General features: G+C 45.5%; 2 protein-coding genes across 2 annotated transcripts in view; one reads left to right on the top strand and one right to left on the bottom strand.

Moving 5' to 3' along the window:
- LOC111968840 (AT-rich interactive domain-containing protein 1B-like) overlaps positions 1 to 17,873 on the bottom strand; it is a 355,396-nt gene that overhangs the window by 48,597 nt on the left and 288,926 nt on the right. The window contains 1 exon segment of the mRNA XM_023994739.2: positions 13,194 to 13,509. Coding sequence (XP_023850507.2) covers positions 13,194 to 13,509 — 316 coding nt within the window.
- LOC111968845 (kelch repeat and BTB domain-containing protein 11) overlaps positions 1 to 17,873 on the top strand; it is a 340,328-nt gene that overhangs the window by 179,737 nt on the left and 142,718 nt on the right. The window lies entirely within an intron of this gene.

The following is a 17,873-nucleotide window of genomic DNA, read 5'->3' as shown; positions in this document are numbered from 1 at the left end:
CTTTTCTCGCTCTCTCTCTCTCTTTGCCCCTTTTCCATTTCCTTTGATTTAGTTTTTTTGAAGCTTGCTTTCTCTAAGTGCTTATTTTCTACAAGCAGTGTTACTGTAGCTCCAGGAACAGCTACCAAAGTAATTTAAAAAACAATTTCTGTCTTCAGCAGACATAGCCAGGACAACACCTAGCTTCCTAATGTAATTCTTCTGTTCTCCAAACCCCAACACCTTCCTTCACTCAAGACTGTACTCATTTTGTCCATCTACAAGCCATGCAATAGTATTATCTCAATGTAAAACCTCCCCGTAAGATAACCCAGCTCCTTGGGTACACTTACAAGACAAGAGCAAGTTGACACAGTCATTAAGACATGTGGTTTAAGCTGTGTGGTCCAAGCTGTGTGGTCCAAGCTGTGTGGTTCCGTGTGGCTCAGGTCGTAGCGCATGACCCTTGCAATGCTAGGGTTGTGGGTTCAATTCCCACTGAGGACCAGTACCCAACAACAACAAAAAGTATGAAAATGTATGCACTCACTACTGGAAAGGAGTGTCAGCTAAATGATTAAAATGTAAAACACAAACATATTTTTGTTCTAAGTATCAGACCAAGCATGGGTGATACAAACATAATGTATAATTCAAGGCCCTTAAGAGAGCCTCTCTGAGGACTGGGGAAAAACACCATCACACTTATCACCATCCAGCCATCGGATATCATAGTGGCCTTGCTCTGCTCATTTGGCATTCTGCGTAATGAATCTGGAATAGTCAATCCCAAAGACATGGTTCAGGATGTTTGGTGTGCGTGTGCGTTTCTCCAGATGACAGACGATCTCCAGACAGTGAGGAGATTAAATTTCCCCTTAATCTTCAGATTATTTCCTTTCGTGGATTGTGTGGGTGGTGTGGTGAGGCCGTGCCAAAGGCATGCCAGACACATGAGGAGTGGTCTGAGGGCTGCTTGTTTTCACACAGACCACACCAGGTTGAAATGTTTCACCATGCTGCTCTCAGATCAGAATCAGGACTATATAAGAGTAAACACTAAACCCAGTGTTTCAGATTAATTTCCCCTTAATCTTCCTCAGCTGTTCAGGACAAAACACAACAAGGGTTGAGAAAGAGAGAAAAACAAAAGGGGACGTGGGGCTAGGGTCCACAATTCTCCTAAAACCGTCCCCCTCCCTTCCTTTCTCCTTTCTCCATGGCAACACCACACACGTGCAGCCGCAGAGCGAGGGGCTGTCAGCTCTCTGCCTCTTCAAAGTCAGCTGGAGGACCAGTAGAGCTGCCCTTTAACACACACACACACACACACACACAGACACACACACACCACACACACACACACACACACACACACACACACACACACACACACACACACACACCACACACCCACACACACACCACCACACACACACACACACACACACACACCACACCCCACCACACACACACCACTGCCTTCCCGTCTGTGTTTCAATCAGACAGCACTAATTGCATTCCCAGCCACCCTCAGATCATCTCTACATCTGGGGACAGACTGAGAGACACACAGAGAGTCTGCATACAGTACCATCTATGGGGGGGGATCTAGTATTCACAGCATGGTTCACTGACACTGCATTCTCCCTGTCCCGAAAAAACTGCTTCTGAAGATGAAAATCAGCATGCTAAGCGTCTAATTAGTATGTATTCTCTATGATGGAAACTAGGACAGAAACTGGAAGAGCCAATTCTGAGGGTCTAGATGAAAGGGTGATGAGAGAAAGAGCGGGAGGGAGAGAGGGAAAGGATGGAGAGAGGGAGGTGTAGAGAGAGGATGGCGAGACAGACAGGTAGAGCTGGGAGAGAGACAGGGTAACAATGCTGAAAGAGGTCAAATACAATGCCTCCTCAAATCAAATCACATTTTATTGGTCACATACACATGGTTAGCAGATGTTAATGCGAGTGTAGTGAAATGCTTGTGCTTCAAGTTCCGACCGTGCAGTAATATCTAACAAGTAATCTAACAGTTTCACAACAACTACCTTATACACACTCTCCCTCACTCTCCTGCCTCACCCCCTCTCTCCCTGTGGGCCTATGTCTGGGTGTTTGGTGGAATGAGAGTGGAGACTGACAGGCTGTGTGATTTGCCCCAGCAGTATGCATCATGTTGTGCCACTTCTTATTGACAGTGAAGATGTCTGTTAATGGCTCCTTCAGCATTTACATAGTCTGTCTGCAGCKCTCCGGATCTGCACCATTAATCACACAGTGTCAACCAACGCAGACACACACAGGATTCTCCAAATGTCAACAGGCTCCATGATGCATCACCATCGACCACAGTGGGCGCTCTCTCCACAGAGAAGCGAATGTTAGCAGATCCAACATGGAGGAGGATTTGTTTATCATTATTAACACACATGGGGGATAAAGATGATTCTCATTTCACTGTCAAAAGGAAGCCCCCATAAGAACATATAAAGTGGCAACTATTTTTATGTTTGTTTGTGATATTACATATGAGCGATGTCGACATTAATTTGAAACTGGAAGCTTCCTGCCATCCAGGACCTCTATACCAGCCGGTGTCAGAGGAAGGCCCTAAAAATTGCCGCCCTAGTCATAGACTGTTCTCTCTGCTACTGCATGGCAAGCTGTACCGGAGCGCCAAGTCTAGGTCCAAAAGGCTTCTTACAGTTTTTTCCAACTGCTTACACACGAAATCTTTTCATGTCACATGATTTTTTAAACCTCTCACTCAAAGTGCAAAACTACACACCAAATATCCAAAACCATAAGCTATTTCTCAGCCTTTGACTCAGTTGTCAAATCCATAAAACACTTTTTTCAAAACACTGCACACAATTCTCTACCTAAAACACAAAAATCTAACAGGAAGTGACTTGCTTTCCTTTTCCAAACACAACCAATCAAAATGCTACACTTATTCACCAGGTCACACACACACTCCTCACATGTGCAAACACTAATAGCTTAACTGATCACTAACCAATCACTGCTTTACTGTAGTATAGGCCTATAAATAGGTCAAAGGTCAGATTACCTGTTTTGAACAATGGATGCCAACAATGGACAGAGAGCAAGAGGAGTAGGAGGAAGAGGAAGAAGAGGACGAGGGCAAAGAAGAGAAGGTAGGAGAGCCATCTCTGATGAGATTAGGGCAACACTTGTTGATCATGCGATCAACCACGGTTTGACCATGAGAGAGGCTGGACTGAGAGTCCAGCCCAATTTGAGTCGATTTACAGTGGCGTCCATAATTCGAACCTTCAGAAATGAGAACAGGTATGCAACTATCTAATGACTATTTTAGCATTACAGTAATGTACTGTAAAATACGTATGACTGCATAGTATTGCATAAACATTTGTAACTCTAAGCCATCCATTTATTGCACTGCATTGAATGAATGAGGTTGGTTATCATGTTGTACTACATTTTTTTGTACATTGTTTACAGTTCCTATGCTGAACACATACTGTGTTTGAATTCTGTACAGAGTGGAAAGGCAAAGACATCATGGAGTACGAGGACGCTTGTTTACAGATGTACAAGAGACTGCAATTATAAATATGGTTTTGGCCAACAATGCAATTAGGATTCGAGAGATAAGAGAGCATATCTTGAATAATGACACCATATTTAACAACATCAATGCTGTAAGCCTGTCGACCATACAACGCATCCTCCAACGGCACCGAGTGACGATGAAACAACTTTACAAGGTGCCATTTGAGAGAAACTCTGACAGAGTCAAGAATATGCGACATGACTTTGTAGAGGTATGTATGCAACACTACTTCCAGTACTTCAGACATACCATATTTACTCATCTGTAWATCCTTTTGTCTGYTACAGAGARTATTGGAGCTGGATGCCCATGTAATTCGCCATGAATTTATTTATGTGGATGAGGTTGGCTTCAACCTCACCAAAACCAGGCGCTGCGGAAGAAATGTAATAGGACAGAGGGCAATTACCAATGTCCCTGGACAGCGTGGGGGTAATATAACTATGTGTGCTGCCATCACTCAAAACGGGGTCCTCCATCACAATGCCACACCGGCCGATATGCTCACTTTTCTTGGATGCAATTTACCCAATGCTTGTCCCTGATCCAGATCAGGAGCCTGCTAGATTTGTGGTTTTAAATCAAATCAAATCAAATCAAATTTTATTGTCACATACACATGGTTAGCAGATGTTAATGCGAGTGTAGCGAAATGCTTGTGCTTCTAGTTCCGACAATGCAGTAATAACCAACGAGCAATCTAACCTAACAATTCCACAACTACTACCCTATACACACAAAGTGTAAAGGGATAAGAATATGTACATAAATATATGATGAATAGTGATGGTACAGAACGGCATAGGCAAGATGCAGTAGATGGTATAGAGTACAGATATAACATATGAGATGAGAATGTAGGGTATGTAAACATAAAGTCATAGTTTAAAGTGGCTAGTGATACATGTATACATAAAGATGGCAAGATGCAGTAGATGATATAGAGTACAGTATATACATATACATATGAGATGAGTAATGTAGGGTATGTAAACATATTAAGTGGCATTGTTTAAAGTGGCTAATGATACATTTTTACAATATTTCCATCAACTCCCATTATTAAAGTGGCTGGAGTTGAGTCAGTATGTTGACAGCAGCCACTAAATGTTAGTGGTGGCTGTTTAACAGTCTGATGGTCTTGAGATAAGAAGCTGTTTTCAGCTCTCGGTCCCTGCTTTGATGCACCTGTACTGACCTCGCCTTCTGGATGATAGCGGGGGAACAGGCAGGCTTGGGTGGTTGTTGTCCTTGATGAACTATGGCCTTCCTGTGACATCGGGTGGTGTAGGTGTCCTGGAGGGCAGGTTTTGCCCCCGGTGATGCGTGTGCAGACCTCACTACCCTCTGGAGAGCCTTACGGTTGTGGGCGGAGCAGTTGCCGTACCAGGCGGTGATACAGTCCGACAAGGATGCTCTCGATTGTGCATCTGTAGAAGTTTGTGAGTGCTTTTGGTGACAAGCCGAATTTCTTCAGCCTCCTGAGGTTGAAGAGGCGCTGCTGCGCCTTCTTCACAACGCTGTCTGTGGTGGACCAATTCAGTTTGTCCGTGATGTGTACACCGAGGAACTTAAAAATCTTCCACCTTCTCCACTACTGTCCCGTCGATGTGGATAGGGGGGTGCTCCCTCGCTGTTTCCTGAAGTCCACAATCATCTCCTTGTTTTTGTTGACGTTGAGTGTGAGGTTATTTTCCTGACACCACACTCCGAGGGCCCTCACCTCCTCCCTGTTAGGCCGTCTCGTCGTTGTGGGTAATCAAGCCTACCACTGTAGTGTCATCCGCAAACTTGATGATTGAGTTGGAGGCGTGCATGGCCACGCAGTCGTGGGTGAACAGGGAGTACAGGAGAGGGCTCAGAACGCACCTTGTGGGGCCCCAGTGTTGAAGATCAGCGGGTGGAGATGTTGTTACCTACCTCACCACCAGGGGGCGGGCCGTCAGGAAGTCCAGGACCCAGTTGCACAGGGCGGGTCGAGACCCAGGGTCTCGAGCTTGATGACGAGTTTGAGGGTACTATGGGTGTTTAAATGCTGAGCTGTAGTCGATGACAAGCATTCTCACATAGGTATTCCTCTTGTCCAGATGGGTTAGGCAGTGTGCAGTGTGGTTGCGATTGCGTCGTCTGGTGACCTATTGGGTCGGTAAGCAAATTGGAGTGGGTCTAGGGTGTCCGGTAGGGTGGGAGGTGAATGGTCCTTGACTAGTCTCTCAAAGCACTTCATGATGACGGAAGTGAGTGCTACGGGCGGTAGTCGTTTAGCTCAGTTACCTTAGCTTTCTTGGGAACAGGAACAATGGTGGCCCTCTTGAAGCATGTGGGAACAGCAGACTGGGATAAGGATTGATTGAATATGTCCGTAAACACACCAGCCAGCTGGTCTGCCCATGCTCTGAGGACGCGGCTGGGAATGCCGTCTGGGCCTGCAGCCTGCGAGGGTAACACGTTTAAATGTTTTACTCACCTCGGCTGCAGTGAAGGAGAGCCCGCAGGTTTTGGTAGCGGGCCGTGTCAGTGGCACTGTATTGTCCTCAAAGCGAGCAAAAAGTTATTTAGCCTGTCTGGGAGCAAGACATCCTGGTCCGCGACGGGGCTGTTTTCTTTTTTGTAATCCTGATTGACTGTAGACCCTGCCACATACCTCTTGTGTCTGAGCTGTTGAATTGCGACTCTATTTTGTCTCTATACTGGACTTAGCTGTTTGATTGCCTTGCGGAGAGAATAGCTACACTGTTTGTATTCGGTCATGTTTCCGGTCACCTTGCCCTGGTTAAATGCAGTGGTTCGCGCTTTCAGTTTCACGCGAATGCTGCCGTCAATCCACGGTTTCTGGTTTGGGAATGTTTTAATCGTTTTGTGGGGTACGACATCGTCAATGCACTTTCTAATGAACTCGCTCACCGAATCAGCGTATTCGTCAATATGTTGTGGACGCAATGCGGAACATATTCCAATCCGCGTGATCGAAGCAGTCTTGAAGCGTGGAATCAGATTGGTCGGACCAGCGTTGAACAGACCTGAGCGAGAGCTTGTTGTTTTAGTTTCTGTTTGTAGGCTGGAAGCAACAAAATGGAGTCGTGGTCAGCTTTTTCCGAAAGGAGGGCGGGGGAGGGCCTTATATGCATCGCGGAATTAGTATAACAATGATCCAAGGTTTACCAGCCCTGGTAGCACAATCGATATGCTGATAGAATTTAGGGAGTTTGTTTTCAGTTTAGCCTTGTTAAAATCCCCAGCTACGATGAATGCAGCCTCAGGGTGTGTGGTTTCCAGTTTACAAAGAGTCAGATAAAGTTCGTTCAGGGCCATCGATGTGTCTGCTTGGGGGGAATATATACGGCTGTGATTATAATCGAAGAGAATTCCCTTGGTAGATAATGCGGTCGACATTTGATTGTGAGGAATTCTAGATCAGGTGAACAGAATGACTTGAGTTCCTGTATGTTGTTATGATCACACCACGTCTCGTTAATCATAAGGCATACACCCCGCCCATCTTCTTACCAGAAAGAGTATGTTTCTGCGGCGCGATGCGTGAAGAAACCAGCTGGCTGCACCGACTCCGTTAGCGTCTCTTGAGTTAGCCATGTTTCCGTGAAGCAGAGAACGTTACAATCTCTGATGTCTCTCTGGAATGTTACCCGTGCGTCGGATTTCATCAACCTTATTGTCAAGAGACTGAACATTGGCGAGTAGTATGCTAGGGAGTGGAGCGCGCATGTGCCCCGTCTCCGAAGCCTGACCAGAGGCCGCTACGTTTGCCCCTTTTACGGCGTCGCATAGGGTCGCCGGCTGGGATCAGATCCATTGTATTGGGTGGAAGGCAAAACACTGGATCCGTTTTATGGGACAATGTTAGTTTTCACAGGGCTGTTCTGGCCCAAACTGGTTTGCCACCCATCCACAATTTGTAGTTTGTACCTACCCCCATATTCACCTTTTCTAAATCGCATATAGGAATTCTTCTCAGCCTGGCGCTGGAAAGTGTATGATCGCCAACCCTATGCCCGCATGCCGCTTCTCCAGGCAATGGAGGACGCATGTGGGACATAGAGGTTGCCTCTGTCCAAGGTTGGATACGCCAGCTAGGAGATACTTCCATCGATGTTTGCAAGAAAAACGTATCTTGTGATGTGGACAAAGTATTGTGGCCAGACCCAGGCCGGAGAAGAGATGAAGCGTAGCTTAGCACTGGTGACTGCCCCCCCTACCAATTCCTGGAGTGCCCCCCCGGGACCCCACCACACACATTGTGTTCTTTACCGTATTCTAAAGAATATACTTTTGGTTTACATATATTTTAGGTTTTGTTGTATGCTACTGTATACAACAGTAATGTTTGGCCTAATAAATATTTTCTGTTTCTACATTGCACTGGTGTTTACAGTGTACTTGTTACCCCTCTCAGCAGATTACTTTCACTGTGGAATATTGTATTGAAATGTAGATATAAGCCTATGAAAGACCAAAGAGCTTTAGATTTAGAACAACAGTGTTTACATGGTATATCCAAAAATGTACTATTATGAAAGCAGTGTTTGCCATTTGATGCAAATGCTTCATTCTGACATGTGTTTATGGCATTTTGAATRYAGTGTTACATTTTGAAGGAGATGTGAGGCATTTTGCATTTTGTGTGTGCAGTTTTGGGAATTGTGTGTAGAGTTTTGAAAAAAGGAGACAGTTTTGAAAACGTGTGTAATTAGTTGGAAAAAACTGTAACAGCTACTACCCCCGAGCCATAAAACTGCTCAACAGCTAATCAAATGGCTACCCGGACTATTTACATTGAACCCCCCTTTTTTTACACTGCTGCTACTGGCTGTTTATTATCTGTTATCTATGCATAGTCACTTTACCCCTACCTACATGTACATGTTACCTCAATTACCTCGACTAACCTGTACCACCACACATTGACTCGGTACCGGTACCCCTTGTATATAGCCTTGTTACTGTTATTTTACTGTTGCTCTTTTGTTTTTTACTTTAGTTTATTTAGTAAATATTTTTCTTGACTCTGATTTTTCTTAACTGCATTGTTGGTTAAGGGTTTGTAAGTCAGCATTTCACAGTAAGGTCTACATCTGTTGTATTCGGCGCATGTGACAAATAACATTTGATTTGGTGTCTAGTCCTGTGTCTAGTGCTGTAATATCACACCACTAGATGAAGGGAGCACTGTGGGGGTGGTCTCTCAACAAGATAAACTTAATGTCAAGAGAGTTGGCACCGCCAGATTTGCTCGAAACACCACATTTCCAGGTGTCACGCCCTGATCTGTTTCACCTGTCCTTGTGCTTGTCTCCACCCCCTCCAGGTGTCACGCCCTGATCTGTTTCACCTGTCCTTGTGCTTGTCTCCACCCCCTCCAGGTGTCACTTATTTTCCCCGGTGTATTTATCCCTGTGTTTCCTGGTTCTCTGTGCCATTTTGTCTTGTATGTTCAAGTCAACCAGCGTCTTTTTCCCATGCGCCTGCTTTTTCTATTCTCTTTTTTCTAGTCCTCCCGGTATTGAGCCTTGCCTGTTTCTGGACTCTGTACCTGCCTGCCTGACCATTCTGCCTGCCCTGACCTCAAGCCTGCCTTCCACACTGTACTTCCTGGACTCTGAACTGGTTTTGACCTTTTGCCTGTCCACGACCATTCTCTTGCCTACCCTTTTGGAATATAATAAATATCAAAGAATCAAACCATCTGCCTCCCGTGTCTGCATCTGGGTCTGGCCTTGTGCCCTTATAGGAGTCCAGAGAGCCATGAAAATTGTACTAGATGCTATAATTAGAAACATAAAGCTAAACACAGGTTAGCAGTAAAATCTTTAAATTTTAGCCAGTGATGCTAGCATTGGCCAGATTAGTTTTGTAACGCCCAACGCAGGAGATGAGAAGCAGGTACAGGGAGTGAACCATTTAATATAGACGGACATGCAACGGAACAAGAACAGCGTCTGGACTTAAACACAACAAACAATACTACTACAGGGAACAACACAGAGGAGCAGACATATATGCAGGGACAGTCAACAAAGTGAGGGAGTCCAGGTGAGTCCAATGAGCGCAGCTGCGCGTAATGAAGGCAACAGGTGCATATAATGACGGATAGCCTGGCGCCCTCGAGTGCCAGGGAGGGGGAGCGGGGGCAGGCGTGACAGTTTAGGTGACAGGTGGGTGCAATAACACCCATAATGAGCCTGGATGAAAGAGCACCTTTTCAGACTGAACAGTAACAGGTTAGAGGCTTGGAGATGATGCTTGGTTGTCCTAGTTGTGGTGCTGAGAATGAGGGGTGCTGTAGTTGGGGTGTGGAGGTTGGAGAGGAGGAGGAGGAGTGGATGTAGTGGGGAGAGGGGGCAAGGGACTGGGTCCAGGAAAGGTGTGATTCACTGAGGACCTAACATAGGGATGTCTACTGTACAGGGAAACAACAGTTGGATGGAAAGTGCCAACAAACAGAATTATTACTGTGCCTCACTTTTTACTTGCACACAGACATGTACAGAAACACACACACACACACCACAAATGCACACAAGCACACCTTCCCTTATCCATGTTTTAAAAATCCTCCTGTGTTTGTCTTCCAATCCTCTTTTTCTCCCAAAACCCTTGACAGGTGTCAACAGTGTTCCAAATTACTGACTAAAAACTCACTCAGTTCTATTAATGATATTCTAAAAACTCACTCAGTTCTATTAATGATGTTCTAAAAACTCACTCAGTTCTATTAATGATGTTCTAAAACTCACTCTCAGTTTATTAATGATGTTCTAAAACTCACTCAGTTTCTATTTAATGATATCTAAAAACTCACTCAGTTCTATATGATTTCAAAAACTCACTCAGTTCTAATTAATGATGTTCTAAAAACTCAACTCAGTTCTATTAATGATATTCTAAAAAATCACTCAGTTCTATTATGATAATTTACAAACTCACTCAGTTCTATTAATGATGTTCTAAAAATCACTCAGTTCTATTAATGATGTTCTAAAATCACTATGCTCAGTCTATTAATGATATTCTAAAACTCACTCAGTTTATATAATGATGTTCTAAAAACTCACTCAGTTCTATTAATGATGTTCTAAAAACTCACTCAGTTCTATTAATGATGTTCTAAAAACTCACTCAGTTCTTATTAATGATATTCTAAAAACTCACTCAGTTCTTTAATGATATTCTAATAAAACTCAACTCAGTTCTATTAATGATGTTCTAAAAACTCACTCAGTTCTATTAATGATGTTCATAAACACTCCATCAGTTCTATTAATAATGTTCTAAAAACTCACTCAGTTCTATAATGATGTTCTAAAACTCACTCAGTTCTATTAAATGTTCTAAAAACTCACTCGTTCTATTAATGATGTTCTTGTACAAAGATAGAGATCAACATCCACAAGACCACTTCAGCAGAACCATTGCTGTCAGTCTCCACCCGTCTCCAACAAGCATTGCTTCATTAAACAAAGCCCCGAGCTGCTCAGTATGACCACTTCCCTTCTTCTACGAGCTGATTGGTTGACAGAGAATCTACCCTTTCAAAGTAGCGTACATGTTTTTTACGCACGCTCCCCTGACAGGTTCACCCAGAGTTTACTGCCCACAAACAATCCCACTTCTCCTCTCCTCTCCTCTCCTCTCCTCTCCTCTCCTCACAACTCTGCTCTGCTCTGAGAAGCACTCACACATTAAATGCTCAAACACACTAGATATAATCCCCATTACATTGTTTGATATGTGTCAAGGTTGTTCATCATGCTGCTTTTAATCTTGTTGTCCAAGTGTTTTTTGAGTTTCCTAAGTAGCTTTGGTGTTGTACATGTGAAGGGCACGTTATGATCACTTTAAATCGTGTGAGTGTTTTCCAAGGTAACATAGTGCTATTTGTTCATTGGTACAACTGTCTTTCCCATGTCTTCTACTGCACTCAGCCTTTAACCCAGCATTTCATTGTAGGAGACTATGCATAATTACAACAGAGAGATTGTGCTCCTCAAACACGCTCCTCACACAACTCCTCAAACACGCTCCTCACCACACTCCTCAAACACCGCTCCTCACACCAACGCTCCTCAACAACGCTCCTCAAACAACGCTCCTCACACAAACGCTCCTCAAACAACACTCCTCACCACAACACTCCTCAAAACAAACGCTCTCACACAACGCTCCTCAAACAACACTCCTCACACAAGCTCCTCAAACAACACTTCCTCAAACACCGCTCCTCACACAACGCTCCTCAAACACGCTCCTCAAACAACACTCCTCAAACAACGTTCCTCAAACAACAGTCCTCACAAACGCTCTCAAACAACGCTCCTCAAACAACGCTCCTCACACAACGCTCCCTCACACAACGCTCCTCAAAACAACGCTCTCAAACAACGCTCCTCAAAACAACGTTCCTCAAACAACGCTCCTCACACAACGCTCCTCAAACAACGCTCCTCACACAAACACTCCTCAAACAACGCTCCTCAACACAACGCTCCTCAACAACACTCCTCACACAACGCTCCTCAAACAACACTCCTCAAACAACGCTCCTCACACCAACGCTCCTCAAACCAACGCTCCTCAAACAACGCTCCTCACACAAGCTCCTCAAACAACGCTCCTCACACACGCTCCTCACACAACAACACTCCTCAAACAACGCCTCCTACAACACAACGCTCCTCAAACAACGCCTCCTCAAACAACGCTCCTCACACAACGCTCCTCAAACAACGCTCCTCACACAACGCTCCTCAAACAACGCTCCTCAACACAACGCTCCTCAAACAACGTTCCTCAAACAACGCGTCCTCACCCAACGCTCCTCAACACACGCTCCTCACACAAAACGCTCCTCAAACAACGCTCCTCACCAACGCTTCAAACAACGTTCTCAAACAACGCCTCTCACAAACAAGCGCTCCTCACACAACGCTCCTCAACACAACGCTCCCTCAACAACGCTCCTCCGACGCAAACGCTCCTCACACAACGCTCCTTCAAACAACGCTCCTCAAACAACGCTCCTCAACAACGTTCCTCAGCACGCTCCTCAACACAACGCTCCTCACACAAGCTCCTCAACAAACGTCCTCAACAACGCTCCTCACACAACGCTCCTCAAACAACGCTCCTCAAACAACGCTCCTCAAACAATGTTCCTCAAACAACGTTCCTCAAACAACGCTCCTCACACAACGCTCCTCAAACAACGCTCCTCACACAATGCTCCTCTATATCTCCCCAGTCTGAGCAGAGAGAACTAGGTAATGAAACATTTAGTCTGAAGACAATAAAGCCCCAAAGTCTCTGTAGTGACAAGTGAGTGACGCCTTATGCTCACTAATTTTAGCATGCTATTTCAGGGGGTGGTAAAAATAGGCTCTTCTCAAAAGAGCATTGCAGTAATGTGTTCCACCTTCTGCCCAATTCCTCTCCTTTTCTCTCTCTCTCTATCAATGTCACTATCACACACAGATCACACACAGATCACCCACGCATGCTCGCATGCATACACACACACACATGCACAAACACAATTACACACAAACACACAAATCACACATCATCTGGTTAAAAAAACAACAACATGTTATCTCACCTGCCCTGTACAGAGTTAGCTGCGGCCTGCATGACGGCGGCTGCTGCCTCCTGGGCCTTGCGGTTGACATTGCCCAGTGAAGGAGGGCCCATCCCAGGGCCGGCTGGCTGGGGCATACTGGGGGAGCTGGGAGCCATGTTGGGGTAGGGGCGGCTGCCCGCACCAGGACTGCGGCCCATAGGCTGCCCGGGACCCTGGCCGTGCATGGGGCTGCTGGCATTCATACCCTGGCTGTTTGTCATGCCAGGGCCGGGCCCGGGGCTGCTGTAGTTGGCACCGGGGGTCCCGCCGTAGTTGGGTGGACGTGGGTAGTTTCCTGAGGAGAGAGGAGACATAGAACATCTGGGAGTGAGTAGACACCAGGTTAACAATAACAATAAATGTATCCCTCAACATGAATAGTGACTGTAATGAATTCAGTCATCTATTTTATGGTAGTTTCACGAAGCCATGTGACGTTTTATCTCAATCGCTCTGCACCCACTACAGAGGAGAACCTAGAGGTCTGGCACACAAGGATAATCTTATATTCGAGTCAACTGATTTTTTATTTTATTTAAGCATCTGCTAAATTACCATATCATTACAATATGTAGCTACGACGTATCAGCACAAGGATAACATTGTTATAGGAATTAAACTTCATATGTCAAATAAAAGCACATGTCAGATAAAACAGCTTAACTGACACATACTACAGCATGACATTTTTGACTCAATAGCCTCTGTAGGGTGCATCTATGCTGGATATGATGTGGATACAGGTGTTTGTTTCACTGAAGCCTTTGCTATTGACATTGGCTGCAGATGTGACATCTACGGGAGGGGAGGGATGCTGAATCGGCATGGGAGCAATTGCACAGCTTAAGCATGAGTCTGAGAAACACTTGAGAGTCATTCTAATCTGCAGTTAAGGCTTTCTCCCTGCCCCAGCAGCCATACAGGCATGACTACACAAGCCTTCCTAAAGCACACTTAAACCCCTCCATTTTGTCTCAACACAGTCCAGAACCAGCTGGAAAAGGAGTCTCACACACACACACAGAGCACACAAAGCAGGCATGGGTACTTTCCACTGTGATTTTTTCTCTAAGGACAATTCCATGAAAAATAGAAAATGTGGCATCCCTTTTGTGAAGGTGGCTATTTATTTTGATTTGATTAAGAGTGCTTTAGTTGGGGGCTTACAGCCTAATCCTCTGAGAATATGTCTGGAAAAGGGGATCAAGTCGCTTTAAACCTAAAGGTTTTTTTGGCTCTGAATGAGGGAGTAGAATGAAAATATTCTGTGTGAGGAACTGACTCCAAAAATGGAAATATATTTTAGTGTCCTCGAGCTGCTTCAGTGGAAAGACATTCCACATGACATAGGCCTGTGAGTCCAACAGCAAAAAAGTTCCCCCCGGAGATGGGATTTATATCAAATCAAAATAAAAGAATTTCCCATGAAACTCTGTTGCTCCAGTTGAATTTGTCCAGAATGTGTGATGAAATCTAGTGTAGGAGGAGATGCAGAGAGTCAGATATGTATCTGGGGAGGTAGCTGATTTGGAACACTGTTGACACCTGTCAAGGGTTTTGGGGCCCCATCTTAAACTTTCCAAAAAGGGAACCGTTCAGAGAAAAAGGGGGATGGAAGACAAACACAGGAAGATGTTAAAACATGGATAGGGGAAGGTGTGCCTGTGTGCATTTGTGGTGTGTGTGTGTGTTTCTGTAAATGTCTGTGTGCAAGTAAAAAGTGAGGCACAATACCATTCCACTCTTTCCAAAGCAGTGACATAGTTGAGAAGAGAGCCATGGGAATCATCTGGCGTGTGGTATCCTCTCTCTCCTTCCCGTTCTACAGTATTGTACGTGCTGCAGTTGAAACGCCTGAGTCAGAGGCCTATCTCATCCCACACAGTCACAGTGGCTGGACCCTGGCTCTGCTCCATGGCTTCTCACTGCTCTGTGTGTGTGTGTGTGTGTGTGTGTGTGTGTGTGTGTGTGTGTGTGTGTGTGTGTGTGTGTGTGTGTGTGTGTGTGTGTGTGTGTGTGTGTGCTGTCTCTTATACACATCTAGATGTGTATAAGAGACAGGTGTGTGTGTGTGTGTGTGTGTGTGTGTGTGTGTGTGTGTGTGTGTCTGCATGTGTGTGTGGACACTGTGGTTCTTGGCTGTGCTCTCGCTCTCCTTCTCTGGTTTTGACTTAGGTGGACACTCCGACTGGCTTTTTCCATCTTTAGCACCCAAGCTCCTGTCCAAAAAAAGAGTAAGAGGCAGAGCCTGTGAAGTTTCCGAGAGGGCCCGGCCAGGGTCCTAATCTACTGTGGTTTATACTGACACAAACGTTACCATGAGAGTCGTATGAACGAGGACATTCACATTAAACTGGACAGAGTTGATCAGTCATACTGACATTTATAAGACTATCTTCAGTTTAAGAGTGCCAAGTTTAGGGGGACCAGAGAAATGCTTAAAAAATATATACAGTACATGACCAGAAGTGTGTGGACACCTGCTCGTCAAACATCACATTCCAAAATCATGGGCATTAATATGGAGTTGGTCCCCCCTTTGCTGCTATAACAGCCTCCACTCTTCTGGGAAGGCTTTCCACTAGATGTTGGAACATTGCTGAGGGGACTTGATTCCATTCAGCGACAAGATCATTAGTGAGGTCAGCATTGATGTTGGGTGATTAGGCCCGCAGTCGGCATTCCAAATCATCCCAAAGGTGTTTCGGTCAGGGCTCTGTGCAGGCCAGTCAAGTTATTCCACATCGATCTCGACAAACGATTTCTGTATGGACCTCGCTTTGTGCACGGAGGCATTGTCATGCTGAAACAGGAAAGGGCCTTCCCCAAACTATTGCCACAAAGTTGCCGTTAAGATTTCCCTTCACTGGAACTAAGGGGCCTAGCCCAAACCATGACAAACAGCCCCAGACCATTATTCCTCCTACACCAAACGTTACAGTTGGCACTATGCAATCGGGCAGTTAGCGGTCTACTGGCATCTGCCAAACCCAGATTTGTCCATTGGACTGCCAGATGGTGAAACGTGATTCATCACTCGAGAGAACGCGTTTCCACTGCTCCAGAGTCCAACTGCAGCGAGCTTTACACCACTGATATTTAGCATTGCGCATGGTGTTCTTACGCTTGTGAAATCACTCAGCTCTTCAGTAATGCCATTCTACTGCCAATGTTTGTCTATGGAGATTGCATGACGGTGTGCTTGATTTTATATACCTGCCAGCAATGGGTGTGGCTGAAATAGCTGAATCCCCTATCCTTGAAGGGGTGTCCACATACCTTTGTATATATAGTGTATATTTTATTTTATAAAGTTTTCTTTTGCTTTTTTCGAGGGGCGAGAAGGATCCACATTCAGCTTAACTGTGAGATTTTCTTCTTCAGGGTGAGAATAGCTCATTTCCAGGATGGTTGGTACTGTAGCTGGTGCTGGTGCCAGACTGCTGCTTCAGGGCGGATTAGTGTTGCCTCTTCCTGCTCTGCTCTGCCCTCTACAGCCACTGAGGGGCCCATCTCTCACCCAGAGTACCGCCACATTCTCTAGGGCCGCTCTGAGTGACCTCCCGTCCTCATTCAGACCTTTACACAACATTGAAACAGCTGATCATCACCGGATCCTCCTTTTGCTGTTTAGACACATTTACACGCAAAACAGAGAGAAAAAGCACCAGAAAGATGTAATTTCTTCTCCATACCTTCCTGTTCCCCCGACCCTCCCTCCTCTCTCAGGATACGATGGTCTTTAGGAGGTGTGGTATTTATAACCCACAGAAAGAGGCAGAGAGAAGACTGTGGTGCGTTACCAATTACATGTAAATTCCAGGCTTGGTCACCCTTTCTGAGGATGCTGTTGCCGAGCTGTATTCTAATCCCCACACTCCCGCGGGAAAAGGAGGGCTGTGACCGAACAGATTACAGACACTGCTTCCTCAGCAGAATGGATGCAGCATTGCTAACAGCCAGCTCGCCCATCCCTGGCCACTGCAGGAAAAAACCCTGTGTACCAGAGAATAGCTGCCCACTGAATCTGTGGACACCATCACTGAGGAATGTAACACAGATTACACGGCTGCGGCTGTATTCTACAGCTGCAGGACATAGAGAATGGGCAGAGTTGCTTGGCTAATATAATAAAAAATACTGTATAGTATGTTGCTGAACACAAACAAATTGTAAAGATGACATCATTTTTTTGGAGAGACGAATTATGCGTACAAGTATAATGTTTTCCTTTTCCATTCTATCACTCTGAAATTCTCTCACCTTTTCCCTCCCTCTCTCTCTCTCTCTGTCTCCCTCCCCCTCTCTCTATTTCTCTCCCTCCCTCTCTTTGGCCTGAGGCCCCAGGTAGATCCTCTCAGAGCCACCTCAGCATCTCTCTCAGCATCTCTCTCAGCAGGGCGTCTGTGGTGCAGCAGCTCTGGAGCACCTCAGGGCTTCGTACTCAGTCCAACCCATTTCCCAAAACCTCCACTGCCCCTCCGGCTCCCTGGGATCGAGCTTTCCTTTAACCGAATTAGGTATAAGGGCCCAGCAAAGCGCCCAAGCTCACAAACTGCTGTCCAAAGCAGGTTGATTGTGGAATGTTAGGTGTGGAAGAGGCACAGCAGGCGTTTCCTCTTTTCACTGACTGTCTTATAGGGCATGTCTCCAGAGCAG

Source organism: Salvelinus sp. IW2-2015, linkage group LG9 (assembly GCF_002910315.2).
Source record: "Salvelinus sp. IW2-2015 linkage group LG9, ASM291031v2, whole genome shotgun sequence".
In the NCBI taxonomy this organism is placed as follows: Eukaryota; Metazoa; Chordata; class Actinopteri; order Salmoniformes; family Salmonidae; genus Salvelinus; species Salvelinus sp. IW2-2015.
This window is presented reverse-complemented; position numbering and strand designations above follow the sequence as displayed.